The sequence below is a fragment of the Eleutherodactylus coqui genome, chromosome 6 (assembly GCF_035609145.1).
Source record: "Eleutherodactylus coqui strain aEleCoq1 chromosome 6, aEleCoq1.hap1, whole genome shotgun sequence".
Lineage (NCBI taxonomy): Eukaryota > Metazoa > Chordata > Amphibia > Anura > Eleutherodactylidae > Eleutherodactylus > Eleutherodactylus coqui.
Window position 1 is genome coordinate 130,780,784 of NC_089842.1, and position 14,474 is coordinate 130,795,257.

Consider the following 14,474-nt stretch of genomic DNA (forward strand, 5'->3'; position numbering starts at 1 on the left):
TTCTCTGTAGCACACTCTCAGAAGTAGCAGTGGTGTGGAGAATACTATGCAGCAGTACTAGAAAATGGTGTGAAAGAACTTGCTAAAGCTAGCTGCAGTATCTCTTATTGTGTCGCTCTCACTCTGCAGCTTCTTCATAGAATGGTAGAGTTGGAAGGGACCTCCAGGGTCATCAGGTCCAACCCCCTGCTCAGTGCAGGATTCACTAAGTCATCCCAGACAGATATTTGTCCAGCCTTTGTTTGAACACTTCCATTGAAGGAGAACTCCCCACCTCCCGTGGTAACCTGTTCCACTCATTGATCACCCTCACTGTCTGAAAGTTTTTTCTAATGTCTAATTTGTGTCTCCTCCCTTTCAGTTTCATCCCATTGCTTCTAGTCTTTCCTTGTGCAAATGAGAATAGGGCTGATCCCTCTGCACTGTGACAGCCCTTCAGATATTTGTAGACCGCTAATAAGTCTCCTCTCAGCTTTCTTTTTTGCAAGCTAAACATTCCCAGATCCTTTAACTGTTCTTCATTTGACATGATTTGCAGACTGCTCACCATCTTGGTAACTCTTTTCTGAACTAGCTCCAGTTTGTCTATGTCTTTTTTAAGGTGGGGTGCCCAGAATTGGACACAGTATTCCTGATGAGGTCTGACTGAGGAATAGTAGAGGGGGATAATTACCTCACGTGATCTAGACTCTATGCTTCTCTTAATACATCCCAGAATTGTGTTTGCCTTTTTTTGCTGCTGCATCACATTGTTGACTCATGTTCAGTCTATGATCTATTAGTATACCCAAGTCTTTTTCACATGTGCTGCTGCTTAGCTCAGTTCCTCCCATTCTGTATGTGTTTTTTTTTTTTCATTTTTCTTGCCCACATGTAGGAGTTTGCATTTCTCCTTGTCTTCCTCTTGTTAGAATTCTATGGGCAGCATGTAACTTGATCTCTCATTCAGTTTATGAATCTCCAGACAGATTTCAACAGTATTTCAGAATGAATGATTAGTGCAGGAAATGAGGAGAGTAGCAGGAGTGGCTAAAAAGTGGGGAAAGAGCTAATTATATATATTACAAAGTTTCATATACTCACTTCTAGTGTTGTTATATGCAAGTTTTGTTGAAACCACAGTGCATATTTAAATCATATCCACCAGCCAAAGATGAAATAATCCTAGAACTTCCTGGCTTCTATTTAGAACACAGCCAGTAGCTATAATGACTTCTGCTTCCTAATTTAGAAGCAGGTACTGTTGCTGCTTGGTCCCTCAGTCTACCTTGGTTTGACCTTGCTTCTTTCAAATCTCATATTGTGACATCTCTGTATGATAGTTCTTAGGGCTGTAGTGAAGCTTCTATTACAAAAATGGACAAAATGATATTTGTGCAGCTTCGCTAAAATGCAGGATCTTTATTTAATTTTTTTTTGCTTGACTCTACTCCCTTAGGTCTTGTTCACATCAGCATTAAAGGATTCAGTTTTCCTGCTCTACTTGGGGAACAGGAAAACGATACCCTGTGGCCAAATGGTTCCATACTATGACGGAACCAAATGGCCCACCCTTGACTATAGTTTAGGGGGTGGGGGTAGGTTGTTCCACATTGGTAATTGCTATGGAGCTCCATAGGGAAACATGGGGGATTAAAAAAAAAAAAAAAAAAAATTTGCACATCACAAAAAGATAGAGTATGCTGTAATTTTTTTGTTCTTGCAACATAGCATCAGTGAAAATGTCGCTAATGGGAAAGAAACCATTGAAAATCATTGGTTTCATAATCTGTTTTTTTTTTTTTTTAAACTGATTCTCTCGTATCATGCGAAAATCGCGTGATTCTCTTGCCAGTGTGAAACCACTCGGACTGACGGCAAACAGAGATCTTGACAATAGTGAGCAATTAAACAGTCTATAGAAGACAGTAGAAAAACCTACTGAACACTTCTGTAAATAGAGCTTAATTATTGCATACTGAAGACTGGACTAGCCCCAAAGTGGATGTCGTCTCTAAAGTTTGGTCATAGTTGAGGATAGTTTTGTCATAGATTCATTTCCGGGGTGGTCGGCTTTTATTTAAAAACTTGAAGCTGGATGTGGCGAAAAATACATAAACTTCATGGTGCAACATTCTGCGTGTCCCAAATATCAGTCTGCAGCTGATTGATGCGTTCCTCTGGATATGCTTTTACTTTTTACATGATGATAGCTTATCCGCTCAGTCGTTGCTGACTTTCAGCCACCTTGTGGATCCGCATACTCCATGCTTCCCTGTCTTTGGCCGCTTCCTTCAGATGTTGCACAGTCATGTTCGTGTCATCCTTGTGTCTCACCAGCATGTTCTTGGTATCTTCTTCTGGCCCCACTGACTTCCTAGCATTAATGTTGTTTCCAGAGAATTGCCTCGTATGACCTGACCAAAGTCTGAAAGCCGTTGTTTGGCGATTTTGCTTTCTAGTGATACTTTTGGTCTGCCGCGGTTTGGATCGCCCTATTTGTGACCATCTCTGTCCATGGTATGCACAGCATACGCCGCCAGCACCACAGCGCAAGGGTCTCCATCCTTCTTCTGTCTACTTTCTTGAGTGTCCAGCATTTGCATGCATGTGTAGTTATTTAGAAAATGATTGAATTGATTATTCAGATCTTTGAATATATAAAGACTTCAGCATTACAACAGTCACAAATGTTGCAATCCAGCTTTTTCCTGGATGCCACGGCTGTATATATCCTTATGATGTGATACAGGAGGTGTGCTCCCACTTCACAGCATCTGATCTCTGCAGTCATGTTCTCGGTGGGTGATTGTGCTGTTGCAGCAGAGCTTTAGGTACAATCCTGGAGAGATTATTTGTCATGGCTGAGGCCCCTCCTGCTGCGACTAAAAACCGGTCAGATAATAATGCTGTAAGTGCGCAGGGTGCAGTGGATTATGAATGTTGTAATGTGATTTACACGCTGAGACCGCAGGAGCGGAATGAAGTATTTTCATGTTCTTTCCTCTCAGCTGTACTATATTACAGAGTCCTCTGTGCCGGAGTGGAGATCTGAGCATATATAGTGGCTGCTTCTATCTACACCATCTCATACACCCCTTATTGCCTGCTCAAAGGATGGTGTAGAGATGGATGCTGTAATGTAGCAGCACAGACTGAAGCTATGTGTATGAAGCAGCAATCTACCCAATGTAGGGCAGTCATGGCTAATAAGAGTCTACAGGTTGAGGGGCTTTCTTTAGGATATAAAGTATCAAGACCCCAAATAGGGGAGATGCTGTCCACCATAAGGCTGTGGGTGATGAAAAATGTGGTGCCGGTTTTTAAATGACACAATCAAATTTGTATTAGACTGAATTACCCTTTTTTGGCAATTACCACCAAATCAAGTCCATTCTCCGTGCTGTTGGGCTCTGAGCAGCGTAACCCCCTCCAATAATATCTGGTGACTCTGTAGTAGGTGGCCAGTGCCAAAGCATAATAACTTCCTGCATACATTCATCTTGCTTCTACCACAAAGAGAAGCCACTCTTTTCTCATTTATGCAGATAATTTCATCTAAATGTGTGTTTTACATCCTATAGAGAAGCCGTTTTAATTGCAACGTATTCTGGTAAATTGGATTTTCCGTGAATTGCTGCACCTACAGGCCTACGTGATTGCTAGTTTGCAGTTGGCAGCATCTGTTTGGCGGCTCCTAATCGGTGCACGGAGCTCGTCCTGGGTAGTGATGAGATGCTGCTTTGCTGTTACTGCAGTGTCTGCCGCCTCTTCGCCATTCTAACTGGAGTGTAATCTTATTTTCATATCATTTCCCACCTGTGAGGATGGATCCCCTATTCATTATTATTCCTGCCAGCTTCTATCCGCCAATATATAGCCTAAAGATGAGCAGTTCACTGGGGTCCTGTAGGGGGTGCTGCAGTCATTCGGGGCTTTAGTGTGTGTGTGATTCTTGTCTTTGGTCTTACAGAGCACACGTATGGCCCTGGATCACCTGGAATCTGTTCCGGAAAAACTCAGTCTGCTGGACGGCATGAAGGATCTCAATGTGAGTACAAACGAGAGCAGAAGATCAGATTTCATTTCCACTGTATGATGTTTAAATTCCACTTGTTCTTCCCTTAAGCCAGTCTTAAAGGGCAAGGAGTGTCCTTAATATCAGCAGCTACATGTCTGTATTCAGTATCTTAGGAGTCTCTTGGTTGTATCCATACAGCGCAGTAACAACCACATGCACTTTTTTGCCATGGCTTTCAACGCGGTACCAGTTTTTATCACAAACACATCAAAACCGTAGGAAAAAAGTACATGGTTTTTACCGCACCCCTGTAACCCCTATAAAGATACACCTTAATTTGTTTGCTTTGGGGCAGAAGTATTTCAACTTCAGAAGTTTAGTGATGAAATACTTAAGACTTCTTATTCAGTTGCAAAGGAGACTCTGAAATGCGTCAAGTTGTATTTTATAGCAAGTGTGTTCTGGCTACAAATCGTTTGGACTATAATTGATATATAAGCCTGGAGCGAGGGCCCCATGTCAGATAGATACATAATATCCCAAAAATGAAAATCTAATTGGACTCCGAACTTAAATATATTTGTTTTGAGTTGGATACCTGAGAATACTAGCATTCACCATGCATGTGACTCCTTGACCATTGACATTGCCTTTTCTATTACATGTTATACTTTTTTATGTAGCGTTGCAGCTTCCATAGACAAACATAGAAGATTGATGGTATGGTCCATCTAGTATGTTCATATGTGACAGAGTAATATTTTCTGATATTGCTTCTGATGTTTCCCCCCAACCCATTTCAAATTGTGCCCCCTTGTTCAAGGGTTAATTTTATTACCTCCTGAACCCTGTATGATTCCTTTAAGATGCGGCCTATTTGTTTACCCATTTTCCCAATCTGACATGTTGCTTGTTGACATGTGGGGGATTTGTTGTGGATTTTCTGCAGCGGAAAAGCCTGCACCGCTCAGATTTTGACACTGATTTGCCTCGGATTTTTCCAGCTGCAGAAAATTTACAACATGTCCGCTATGCATAAACGCTCAAGTCATGTGGGGATAACTTTAAGATGCTTTTGCTTATCCAGGTCAGTCCAAGATAGTTTGTGTCACAAACAAAACTTTGTGGGATATGTAGGCCAGTTATTCTGGTGCAGATAAGTCACAAAATTTTGCGCAAGGGGCACTTAGGCAAAAATTTTGCAACTTTTCAAAGTTCTATATCAGCCCTGCCACTTTTCCAAAAAGGAGGGAGGGGAGGGAGCATGGCCACCCCTGACTGGCAGATTTATGTATAATTACACCAGAATTGGTGTACATTTCTGGGAAGGTGAGGCGTGCGCCTCTTCATGTACTTAGCGCACCTTGCACTGGGGAAAATCTTACTAAGCCAGGTGCAGGAAATGCCGGGATTGGTAAATTTCCTCTTTCATGCTTTCTTGGCCAATATGTTTTCTATTTACCCAAGTAAAATTTAAAATATTTTTTTTTTTTGCAGATATGTTTTTCTGTAAACACCCGCTATTTTACAGAAAAAAAATGCATTAAAATTAAATAATATTTATTACCCTGACTTTGCAGTACATAGAAATATCCCATATGTGGCTTCAGTGTGCTACTTGACTCAGACATGGGCCTCAGAAATGGAGTACCTTCTGGATTTTGGGATCTTCTCTATTAGGCTTGGTTCCCACGGGATGGAAATCGCGCGGAAATCTCGTGGCTTGGCTGCACCGAAAAGCCGCGAGATTTCAGCGGGAGAGCTGCAGCTTCAAAACCCACGGCGAAATGGAGCGGTTCGGCCGCTGGCATTTCGTTGCGTCTTTCTCTTCCCATAGAGAGGAGTGAGGCCGCAATGCAAAAAAAAAAAAGAATTAGCATGTTACGGCTGTCAATTCCGCACCGCATCGCCGGTTCCGCCTGGCTTTGCCGCGATGGATTGGCCACTCCGTCTGGACGAGATTTTTGCAAAATCTCATCCACATGGCTTGGCTTGTCCCGGGATTAAGAGTCGCGGGCGGATTTGCCACACAGAAATTCCGCACGGAATTTCCGCGGCAAATCCGTCCCGTGTGAACCCAGCCTTAGCATATTTTTCAGGCATTATTTCAGGTTTGCAGAGGCCTTGAGATGTCAAAGAATAGCAAACCTAAAAATGCAATTTTGGAAACTACACTCGGCGTCGATAGCAAACCTTTTAGAGACCGAGTGCCCAAACTGCAACCCAAAACCCGCTTATTTATCGCAAAGTGCGAACATGTCAGGGGGCGGGGCTTATCATGATGTATCATTTTACCCCCATTATTCTAAAAAGGACAGGGCCGCTTTAAAATAAACCGGGTGCAGATTTTTACTGCTTTTTGGATGCTGAAATACTGCAGAATGTCATCAGCGGAAATTTCTGTGTAAAATTCTGCAGCATTTCCGCATCCAAAAAGCAGTCAAAATCTGCACGCTGTCTATTTTGAAAAAGCCCTGCCCATTTCCACCACATGTAAACATATCCCAGCGGTAATAGTGACATCCCCCAGAGAAGCCCAGAGTGGTAATAGTGACACCCCAGAGCGGCCCCCAGTGGTAATAGTGACACCCCAGAGCAGCCCCCAGTGGTAATAGTGACACCCCAGAGCGGCCCCCAGTGGTAATAGTGACACCCCAGAGCGGCCCCCAGTGGTAATAGTGACACCCCAGAGCGGCCCCCAGTGGTAATAGTGACACCCCAGAGCGGCCCCCAGTGGTAATAGTGACACCCCAGAGCGGCCCCCAGTGGTAATGGTGACACCCCAGAGCGGCCCCCAGTGGTAATGGTGACACCCCAGAGCGGCCCCCAGTGGTAATGGTGACACCCCAGAGCGGCCCCCAGTGGTAATGGTGACACCCCAGAGCGGCCCCCAGTGGTAATGGTGACACCCCAGAGCGGCCCCCAGTGGTAATGGTGACACCCCAGAGCGGCCCCCAGTGGTAATGGTGACACCCCAGAGCGGCCCTCAGTGGTTATAGTGACACCCCACAGCGGCCCCCAGAATAACAATGACATCCCACAGCGGCCCCAGTAGTAATAGTGACACCCCACAGCTTCCCCCAGTGTAATAGGGATACCCCACAGTTGCCCCTAGTGTAATAGTGACATTCCACAGTGGCCCCCAGCGGTAATGGTGACATCCCACAGCGCTCCGTAGCGTGCGGCTCACTCACAGTTGTGGTGCGCTCTGCGCTGTCCTCCAGCACCTCAGCCGCCGCAGCTCCCAGGGTGGGCTCTGTCCTAACCGCACTTGCCGCTGTCCTCTGTCCCGGCACTCCCTGCCTCGCCGCTGTCCTCTATGCTGGGGTCGCTGCCTGTGCCGCTGCTCCCAGCCTCACCGCTGTCATGTATGTCAGGGCCGCTGGGCAGGCTTTGGCTGCCTGTGCCGCTGCTCCCAGCCTCGGGGCCGGCACTCTCAGCCTAGCCGGCCAGCGCTCTCAGCCTCGCTGCAGTCCTCCGCCCCCAGCCAATCAGAAACTAGGGGCATGAATCGGTTGGTTGACAGGTGTATTATGTAGCCACCCCTTACTTCTGGTGCGACATAATACACCAGTACCGATCCCGGCTGCTCACTAACGTCACAGTGTGCGCCGGGATCAGCACAGATAGCAGCGTAGCTAAGTGAATGCCATCAGGGGAGCCGCAGCCCCGGTCGGTATTCACTAAAGTGGTGAGCGGCCGTTGGCAGCGCGTGCCAGTAGGGAGGGCTCTGCGTGCCGCCTCTGGCACGCGTGCCATAGGTTCGCCACCACTGATCAAGGGCTACAGTCAACATTTTCATATCACAGGTGTTTCCTAACATTTTTTAATTGTCATGATACTAAAGAAATATTTTTTTTCTAAAAATGTATAGTTTTACCTCAATATTTATTTTCACAAAGAGTACAGCAGAAAGCACACCCACAACCCATTATACGAGATCTGTGGCAATACCACATATGTGGTCGCGGAAGCATTTGACTCTAGGAGTGCAAATTTTGCTGGGATGCTTTTTGATTGCTATGTCATATTTCCAGAGGCCCCCGAGGTACCAATCAAATTGAAATAACCCAGAAGTGATCCCATTTTGGACACTACACCCCTCAAGGCATTAATCTCGGAGCGCAGTGCTTTCCTGAATCTACTCTCCAAACTCTTCCTCTTGTGCTGTTATTTTTTATGGAAATTCATCGCACCATGTCTTTGCTGCTGTGTGTATATAGTGTGTTTCTTCACAAGATGTTTTGTGATACCACGACTGATGAAGAGACCTAAGCAGCCTTGAAAGATTGCTGTCAACATCTTTTCAGTTAGCCGTTAAAAGATCTGATGGCTACAAGATTTTGTTTCTCTTACTGAAAGCAATACCTTTTCCTGCATTGGATACACAGTACATGCTGCAGAGGGAAAATTGCTAATTTTCCACAGTTATGCCAATTCAGCGTTTATTATGTTGTGCCCAACGTGTGTTACTAGAGACCAACCCCATAAGGTGTGTGGCTCCTCCAACAATACCCCACATGTAGCTGTTATGTACGAGGGCTCAGAGGGTAAGGACCACCATTTAGTTTTTGAAGCATTGATTTTGCTAGAATTGTTTGTAAGCACCATGTCACATTTCAGCGCTTCTAAGGTACCAGTTCAGCAGAAACCCCCAAAAAGTGACTTTTACAAAAAAAAAAAGCTACAACCCTCAAAGCATTCAGCTAAAGTTGCAGTGATCATTTTGACCCCACCAGTGTTTCCCTAAATTTAAAGTGCCGTGGGTGGTGCACTGAAAACTCCAAATTTTCCAGTTCTGCTATTTCAGTGCCTAATATGCTGTGCCACCAGAGACTACTATATATCCCATAAATCAGTCAGTTCTCCTGGGTACCTTTATGCCTCACGTGTGGCCGCTTGTTTTTCCTTTTAGATTTACGTTTTGTTATAAAAGCATAAATAAACCATTAAAAAAACACCAAACAATAGAAAACCTCCAGTGTCAAATAAAACACAGGAACGTAACCCCTCCATATGTTTCCCGCAGAGTCAATCATAGCTTGAATATTAGATATGCGCCAAATTCTTCTCAAATTTTTGGGGAAACTTCCTGTTCTCATATAGAGTTTTGTACTCTCATGTGGCCGTGGTCGGCTACCTTTACACACATCAGGGCGTAGAAGGGATCGAGCAATAACTGACATTTGAGTCCTAACTATTGTGGCAGAACTACAGAGGTGCTAGAATATTAGAAACCTCTAAAAAGTGACACTTTTTTTTTTAGAAGCTTTACTCCTCAAGGCATTCATCTCATGGTGTACAGAGTTTGAATTCACATGCAGCTTTTAATTTTAATGTGCAGTGATTTGTGAAAATTGCATTTCTTTCCACAGATCTGCTATTTTATGTGTGCGCCGTATACTGGAGACGAGCACACCCCAATTTGTTACTCTTGTGTTCTCGGGTATTGCAGTACCCTGCAAGTGGTCATAACATGCTGCCTGGACACAGAGCAGGGAGGAGGGACATGTGGCTTTAACCCTTTCCAATCCACTGTCTAACATCTAAAGACATTATGATTTAAGGCTGTACAGCTCCGATGTTGGAAGACGCCCGTCAGGGTTCTCTTATCGTATGCTGCCAGCCTCTCTGCTGTCAGAGCCTATGCAGCCTGTCCCCTTATGCAGTACTGGCTTTAGCCAGCATATAGCGCTGTTGTATAACAGCAGAAAAAGAGTAAGCCCCCTAGGAAAACCAGGATACAAATTGGATTGGAAAGGATTAATGGTGTTAAATTCTGGGATAGATATACCCTGAGCAATCACTGCATTAGGAATACCTACTCTACAACAGGTTGGTCCACCTTTTTGGATGATCACGGCTTCCGGATGTCAGGGAACAGATTCCACAAGGTGGTGAACATCCTCCATATACATGCCTGCGGCAGCAACTCCTTTAGTTAATGCACATTTTGCAGATATGTGGGAGCAGATTTTACAGCCCTTTCCAGCATATCCCAAACCTGTTCAGTGGGGTTACAGTCTGCAAAGTTTGGGGTCAAGGCAGCGTGGAGAATTCATTGTCCTGTTCTTCAAACTACTCTCTAGTGATCCGAACTTGATGACACAGAGCGTTGTCCTGTTGAAATATGGCACTTTAGTCGGGGAAGATTGGGGGTAGATGGTCAGTGAGTGTCACCTGGCTCCGCCAATCAGAGCTGGCGCTAGATGCACCAATCACAGCCATTCAGTGAATGGCTGTGATAGGCGCATCCAGCGCTGGTTGTGATTGGCTGAGCTGTGCTGAAAACGCAGCCAAAAATGCATGACAAACGCTGCTAAAACCACAGTAAACGCAGCGTTGAAAAACACTGCGTTTCTGCAAACGTCTGTGTGAGGGAGACCATAGGCTGCGGTCACACGGGGCGTAAATCCTGCAAAAATCTCACGGAATGACGGTAGTAGGATCGCATGGAAATGCCACAAGATTTCCGCAGCAGAAATCCAGCTTCACCGTCTGCATTCCGCTGTGGCTATCTCTTCCCATAGAGAGGAGAGATGGCCACAGTGGAGACAGCGTTAAAATTGGCATGCCCTGGCTTTGAATTCCGCCCGGCATGTCAGTTTCATTGCGGCTTCGCCGCAGCTCGTGGACGAGATTTTTTCAAATCTTGTTCACTTTGCTGCTTTATCCTGGTATAAAAATTGCCAGCAAGAAAGTCTGCATGGACATTCTGCAGCAATTTCTGCCCCGTGTGAACCCAGCCACATGCTGCGCAACTGAGTGGCCAGCACGTTATCCTAGAGCAGATCATGGCACGCCTACCATGTGGTACCACGTTACTGATCATAAGATGTCAAGTGCCAGCTGTTCCTAATGCAGTGATTGTTCAGTATACCATGATGTATTCTGTACAGTTTATCACAAAATGGCTCAACTATGGGCTAATGCCTACAGATGGATTATCGCTGTAGAATTCACGGTCAGACACCCGCCGCAAATTCCGCAGCAATGTCTGTCCATAGACATGCTGTGGTAAACGATTCTCCTCTGCCCACGAACGGAAAGCAACTGCAATTTTCCGCTCATAGGGAAGAATCGCAGCATGTTCTAATTTGTGTGTAAAATTGCATGGACGGCTTTCATTGCAGTCAAGGGAAGCCGTCCGTCTCGCGATACTAACACTGTGAACAGCGTATTGTGGCAAATCGCACCGGTGTGTCATGCGCTGCACTGCACATGCTCGCCAGCTGAGACACTTGCGGCGGATCTGGAGAGGTGAGTACAGGGTCTCGAGGGGAGGGTGGGGGGGGGGCGCCTGGTCTGATTCCACTGCGAGATTTCACAGTCACAATCCAACCCGGCCGTGGGCATGAGGCCTAAGGCTGTATTCACATGGTGCAGGATAGCAAAAAACACGTGTTTTTACCTCTGTCTTCAATGTGGTTGCTTTAAAAAACATGCTATATGAATATAGCCTAAGGTCTCTCGCACACGTACTTTTTTTCTTGCACTTTGTTTTTTCACGCGATATTGCTGTGGTTTTTTTACATGAATGTCAATGGGACTTTCTAATGTTAAAAACGCATTGCACAAAAATCGCAAAGCACAAACTTGTGATTTTTGTGCAATGTGTTTTGAACATTAGGAAGTCCCATTGACATTTGCATTAAAAAAAAAATGCAGCGCTATCACGTGAAAAAAAAACGCAGGTGTGGAAGAGCCATAAGTAAAAAAAAAATAAATTCTATTCCGGTGTTGTGAAATGTGAGAGCTGAGGATACTGTGACAGGAGGTGTGACTTGGATGTGGATCCTTATGGACACTGCAGCAGCAGCAACAGGACTAGAATGAACTTAAAGGGAACCAGGTGAAAGAGCCAGTAGCCTCAACCAGAACTACTGCAAAAAAAATCAGAAGCGCGAGGCAGGAGAGTAGTCAGGAGAAGGCAGAGAGGGCAGAGAGGGCAAGATCCAGGTGTAACAGCAGATAATCCAAGCACTAGGCAGCAGATCATGTCCAGCAGCAGAACTAGCTCAAGATCCAGGTATGAGAAGCAGACCAAGGGCTTCAGCAGTAGGCAGAATTCAGATTGTCATACAAAAATGAAGAAATATATCAGCTTAAAGACGCAACAGACTAGACTGGGTGGCTTGAGGCAGAATTCATGAGAGCAGACGGCCAGATGGGACTTTTATCAGGAAACTAATCTATGGACAGTAAAGAGAGATAAGAGCTGGAATGAACCAGAACAAAAGCTGTGTATACATCCTCGGGCCCCAAATAAAGAAAGCAGCAGGGTATATACCGTAGATCATGACAAGTAAGGCTGCTATTACACAACAGCGTTACTGCACTGTATGTCTCATAGGCACTAAACTGAGATGTCCAGGTGCCGGCTGTAATTAAAGGAGGTCCTAAGACATTAGTGACCAGACCCAGGGAAGAGTTTAACCATATACTTGCTAGCGCAGCAGGATGTGGATCAGTAATGAGGACTGAACAATGCAGAAACATAGCCGATCTCGACTGAGGTCGGAACAGCATAATTAAATATGTAGAGGGGACTAGGAACAGACTTGAATAAGCCACTTCGATTAACCCCTTAACGACCGCCCATATGTCTTTATTCAACTGCAGCTAAGGGATTTTATTCTGATGCTAATGCTTTTAGTGTACAAAAATAGCAAAATCATAAAAAGCTGTATAAACTTGGTATCGTCGAAATCGTGCTGAGCCAGAGAATTTTATCACCTTTATTTTACATGGTGAACGCCGTAAAAATGAAATCCAAAAAACAAATGCCAGATTTTCTTTTTTTTCCCCTAATCCCCCTAAAAAATTTTTTATAAAGTTATACAGTACATTATATGTACCCCAAAATGATGTCATTAAAAAAAATACAACTTTTCCATAAAAAAACAAACCCTCATATGGCTATCACGACCGAATGTTGTTGCTCTAGGAAAGAGACGGTGCAACAAAACAGAAACATTAAGTTTTTTTGTTAAGGTGCAAACAGACTTTGTTACTAAGGGGTTAAATGTCATCTAGAAAGCAGAGCAGAGGGGAGCAGCACAGTTTGTGGTAGTGTGGTATATTTTAAAGCAGTTCTTTGTGCACAGGTTGTGTTGGGTGAGTGGCACAGTGATAAATGGTGTTCTTATTTAACCCTTTCCAATCCACTTTCTGACGTCTAAAGACATTTTGATTGAAGTCTGTACAGCTCTGATGTCGGAAGACGTCCGGCAGGGTAGATTACTGGCCGCTCTGTTGTCGAGGGCCTCTCCAGCATGTCACACACTGCAGTACTCACTCTAGCCAGCAGATGGCGCCATTGTATAATGGCAGAAAGAGAAAGCCCCCCTAGGAAACCCTGAATCCAAAATTCGATTGCAAAGGGTTAAACCCCCTTTTGATCACACTTCGTACCTTTTTTGGGAGCTGCAGCTGCTCAGGTACTTCTCTATCCAGGGAGAGAGTGGAGGTGGAGGTAACGTATCTCACTGTATGCAGATATAGTATGAAACACTGCAGCCTTCTTCTAGAGGTATATGGGGGGAGTCCTCTGATGAAAAGCTTTAAAAGTAATGTGAACAGGGCCTAATGCAGAACTACTGATCTGGTACTCGCACAGGGGATTCCTTGTATTTTATATTTAGAAACCTTTAACTGCAGTTGGTATTGTTTGTAACATAGAAGCTATTTAGCTTTACTGGATCAATTCTCAGACCTCTCCAGGGAGATCAGCCATGTAACACACTTTTGTGTCATCTGCAAAACCATTCTATTTCTAAGACTACATGTCACTCTATTGTATTTTCTTTCCTTTTATGCGAAAGTGACATATTTGGAAACAATATGCTGTGTCTCAGAACAGGGTCATTTGGGCCTTGTTGTAGGAGGAATGTGGAGTCCAGGCCACGCTATAATAAAGCGTCACCCGGCTTCATGCTTTAGTGCGTGGTAACAAATGTCTGTTCTAGCTGAGAGAACACAGGGACGCAAGACTGATACCTTTAATCTCTGGACCCCAAGAGCTGAGAAACAGCAGAGTGCTCACAATGTGCAGTTGTAATGAATAGACCCCTAGGACATTGGTATTCACTGATCTAAGGAAATATTCCGGTGTGAGGGAACAAAGGAGGAAACACTGTACGAAGCGACCTTGAGAAAATGATCTGAATGGGGCTAGCATGAATGAGTCCTATTCTTTAGGCTGCAGTGTCAGCTCTCGGCTATAGTGCAGCCCAGACCTCCATCCACAATTGGGTCCTCTGGAGGAAAAATACTTTCTGCGGAGAGTGATGGGAACAGCTATGAGAAATGCATTGTTCCATTCAGCCAAGTCTCGCGCTCCGGCCCTGGGATTAGCTGCCTCCTGGTCATCAGACCTGCTGCAGTTTGACATTTCTTTCATATTTGTGTAGCGGACCTTACTACAGAGAACACAATCCCAGATAATGGAGTGGGTGGGGTTATTAATGAGGAC

The 14,474-nt window shown here is 44.8% G+C and overlaps 1 protein-coding gene across 5 annotated transcripts in view; it reads left to right on the forward strand.

Annotated features, from left to right (window-relative positions):
* Positions 1-14,474, forward strand: part of CEP128 (centrosomal protein 128) — a 170,737-nt gene that overhangs the window by 127,513 nt on the left and 28,750 nt on the right. For all 5 annotated transcript variants that reach the window (XM_066607607.1, XM_066607612.1, XM_066607609.1 and 2 more), the window contains one exon: positions 3,953-4,030. In XM_066607607.1, the coding sequence (XP_066463704.1) occupies positions 3,953-4,030 (78 nt within the window). The remainder of the gene's footprint in view (positions 1-3,952; positions 4,031-14,474) is intronic.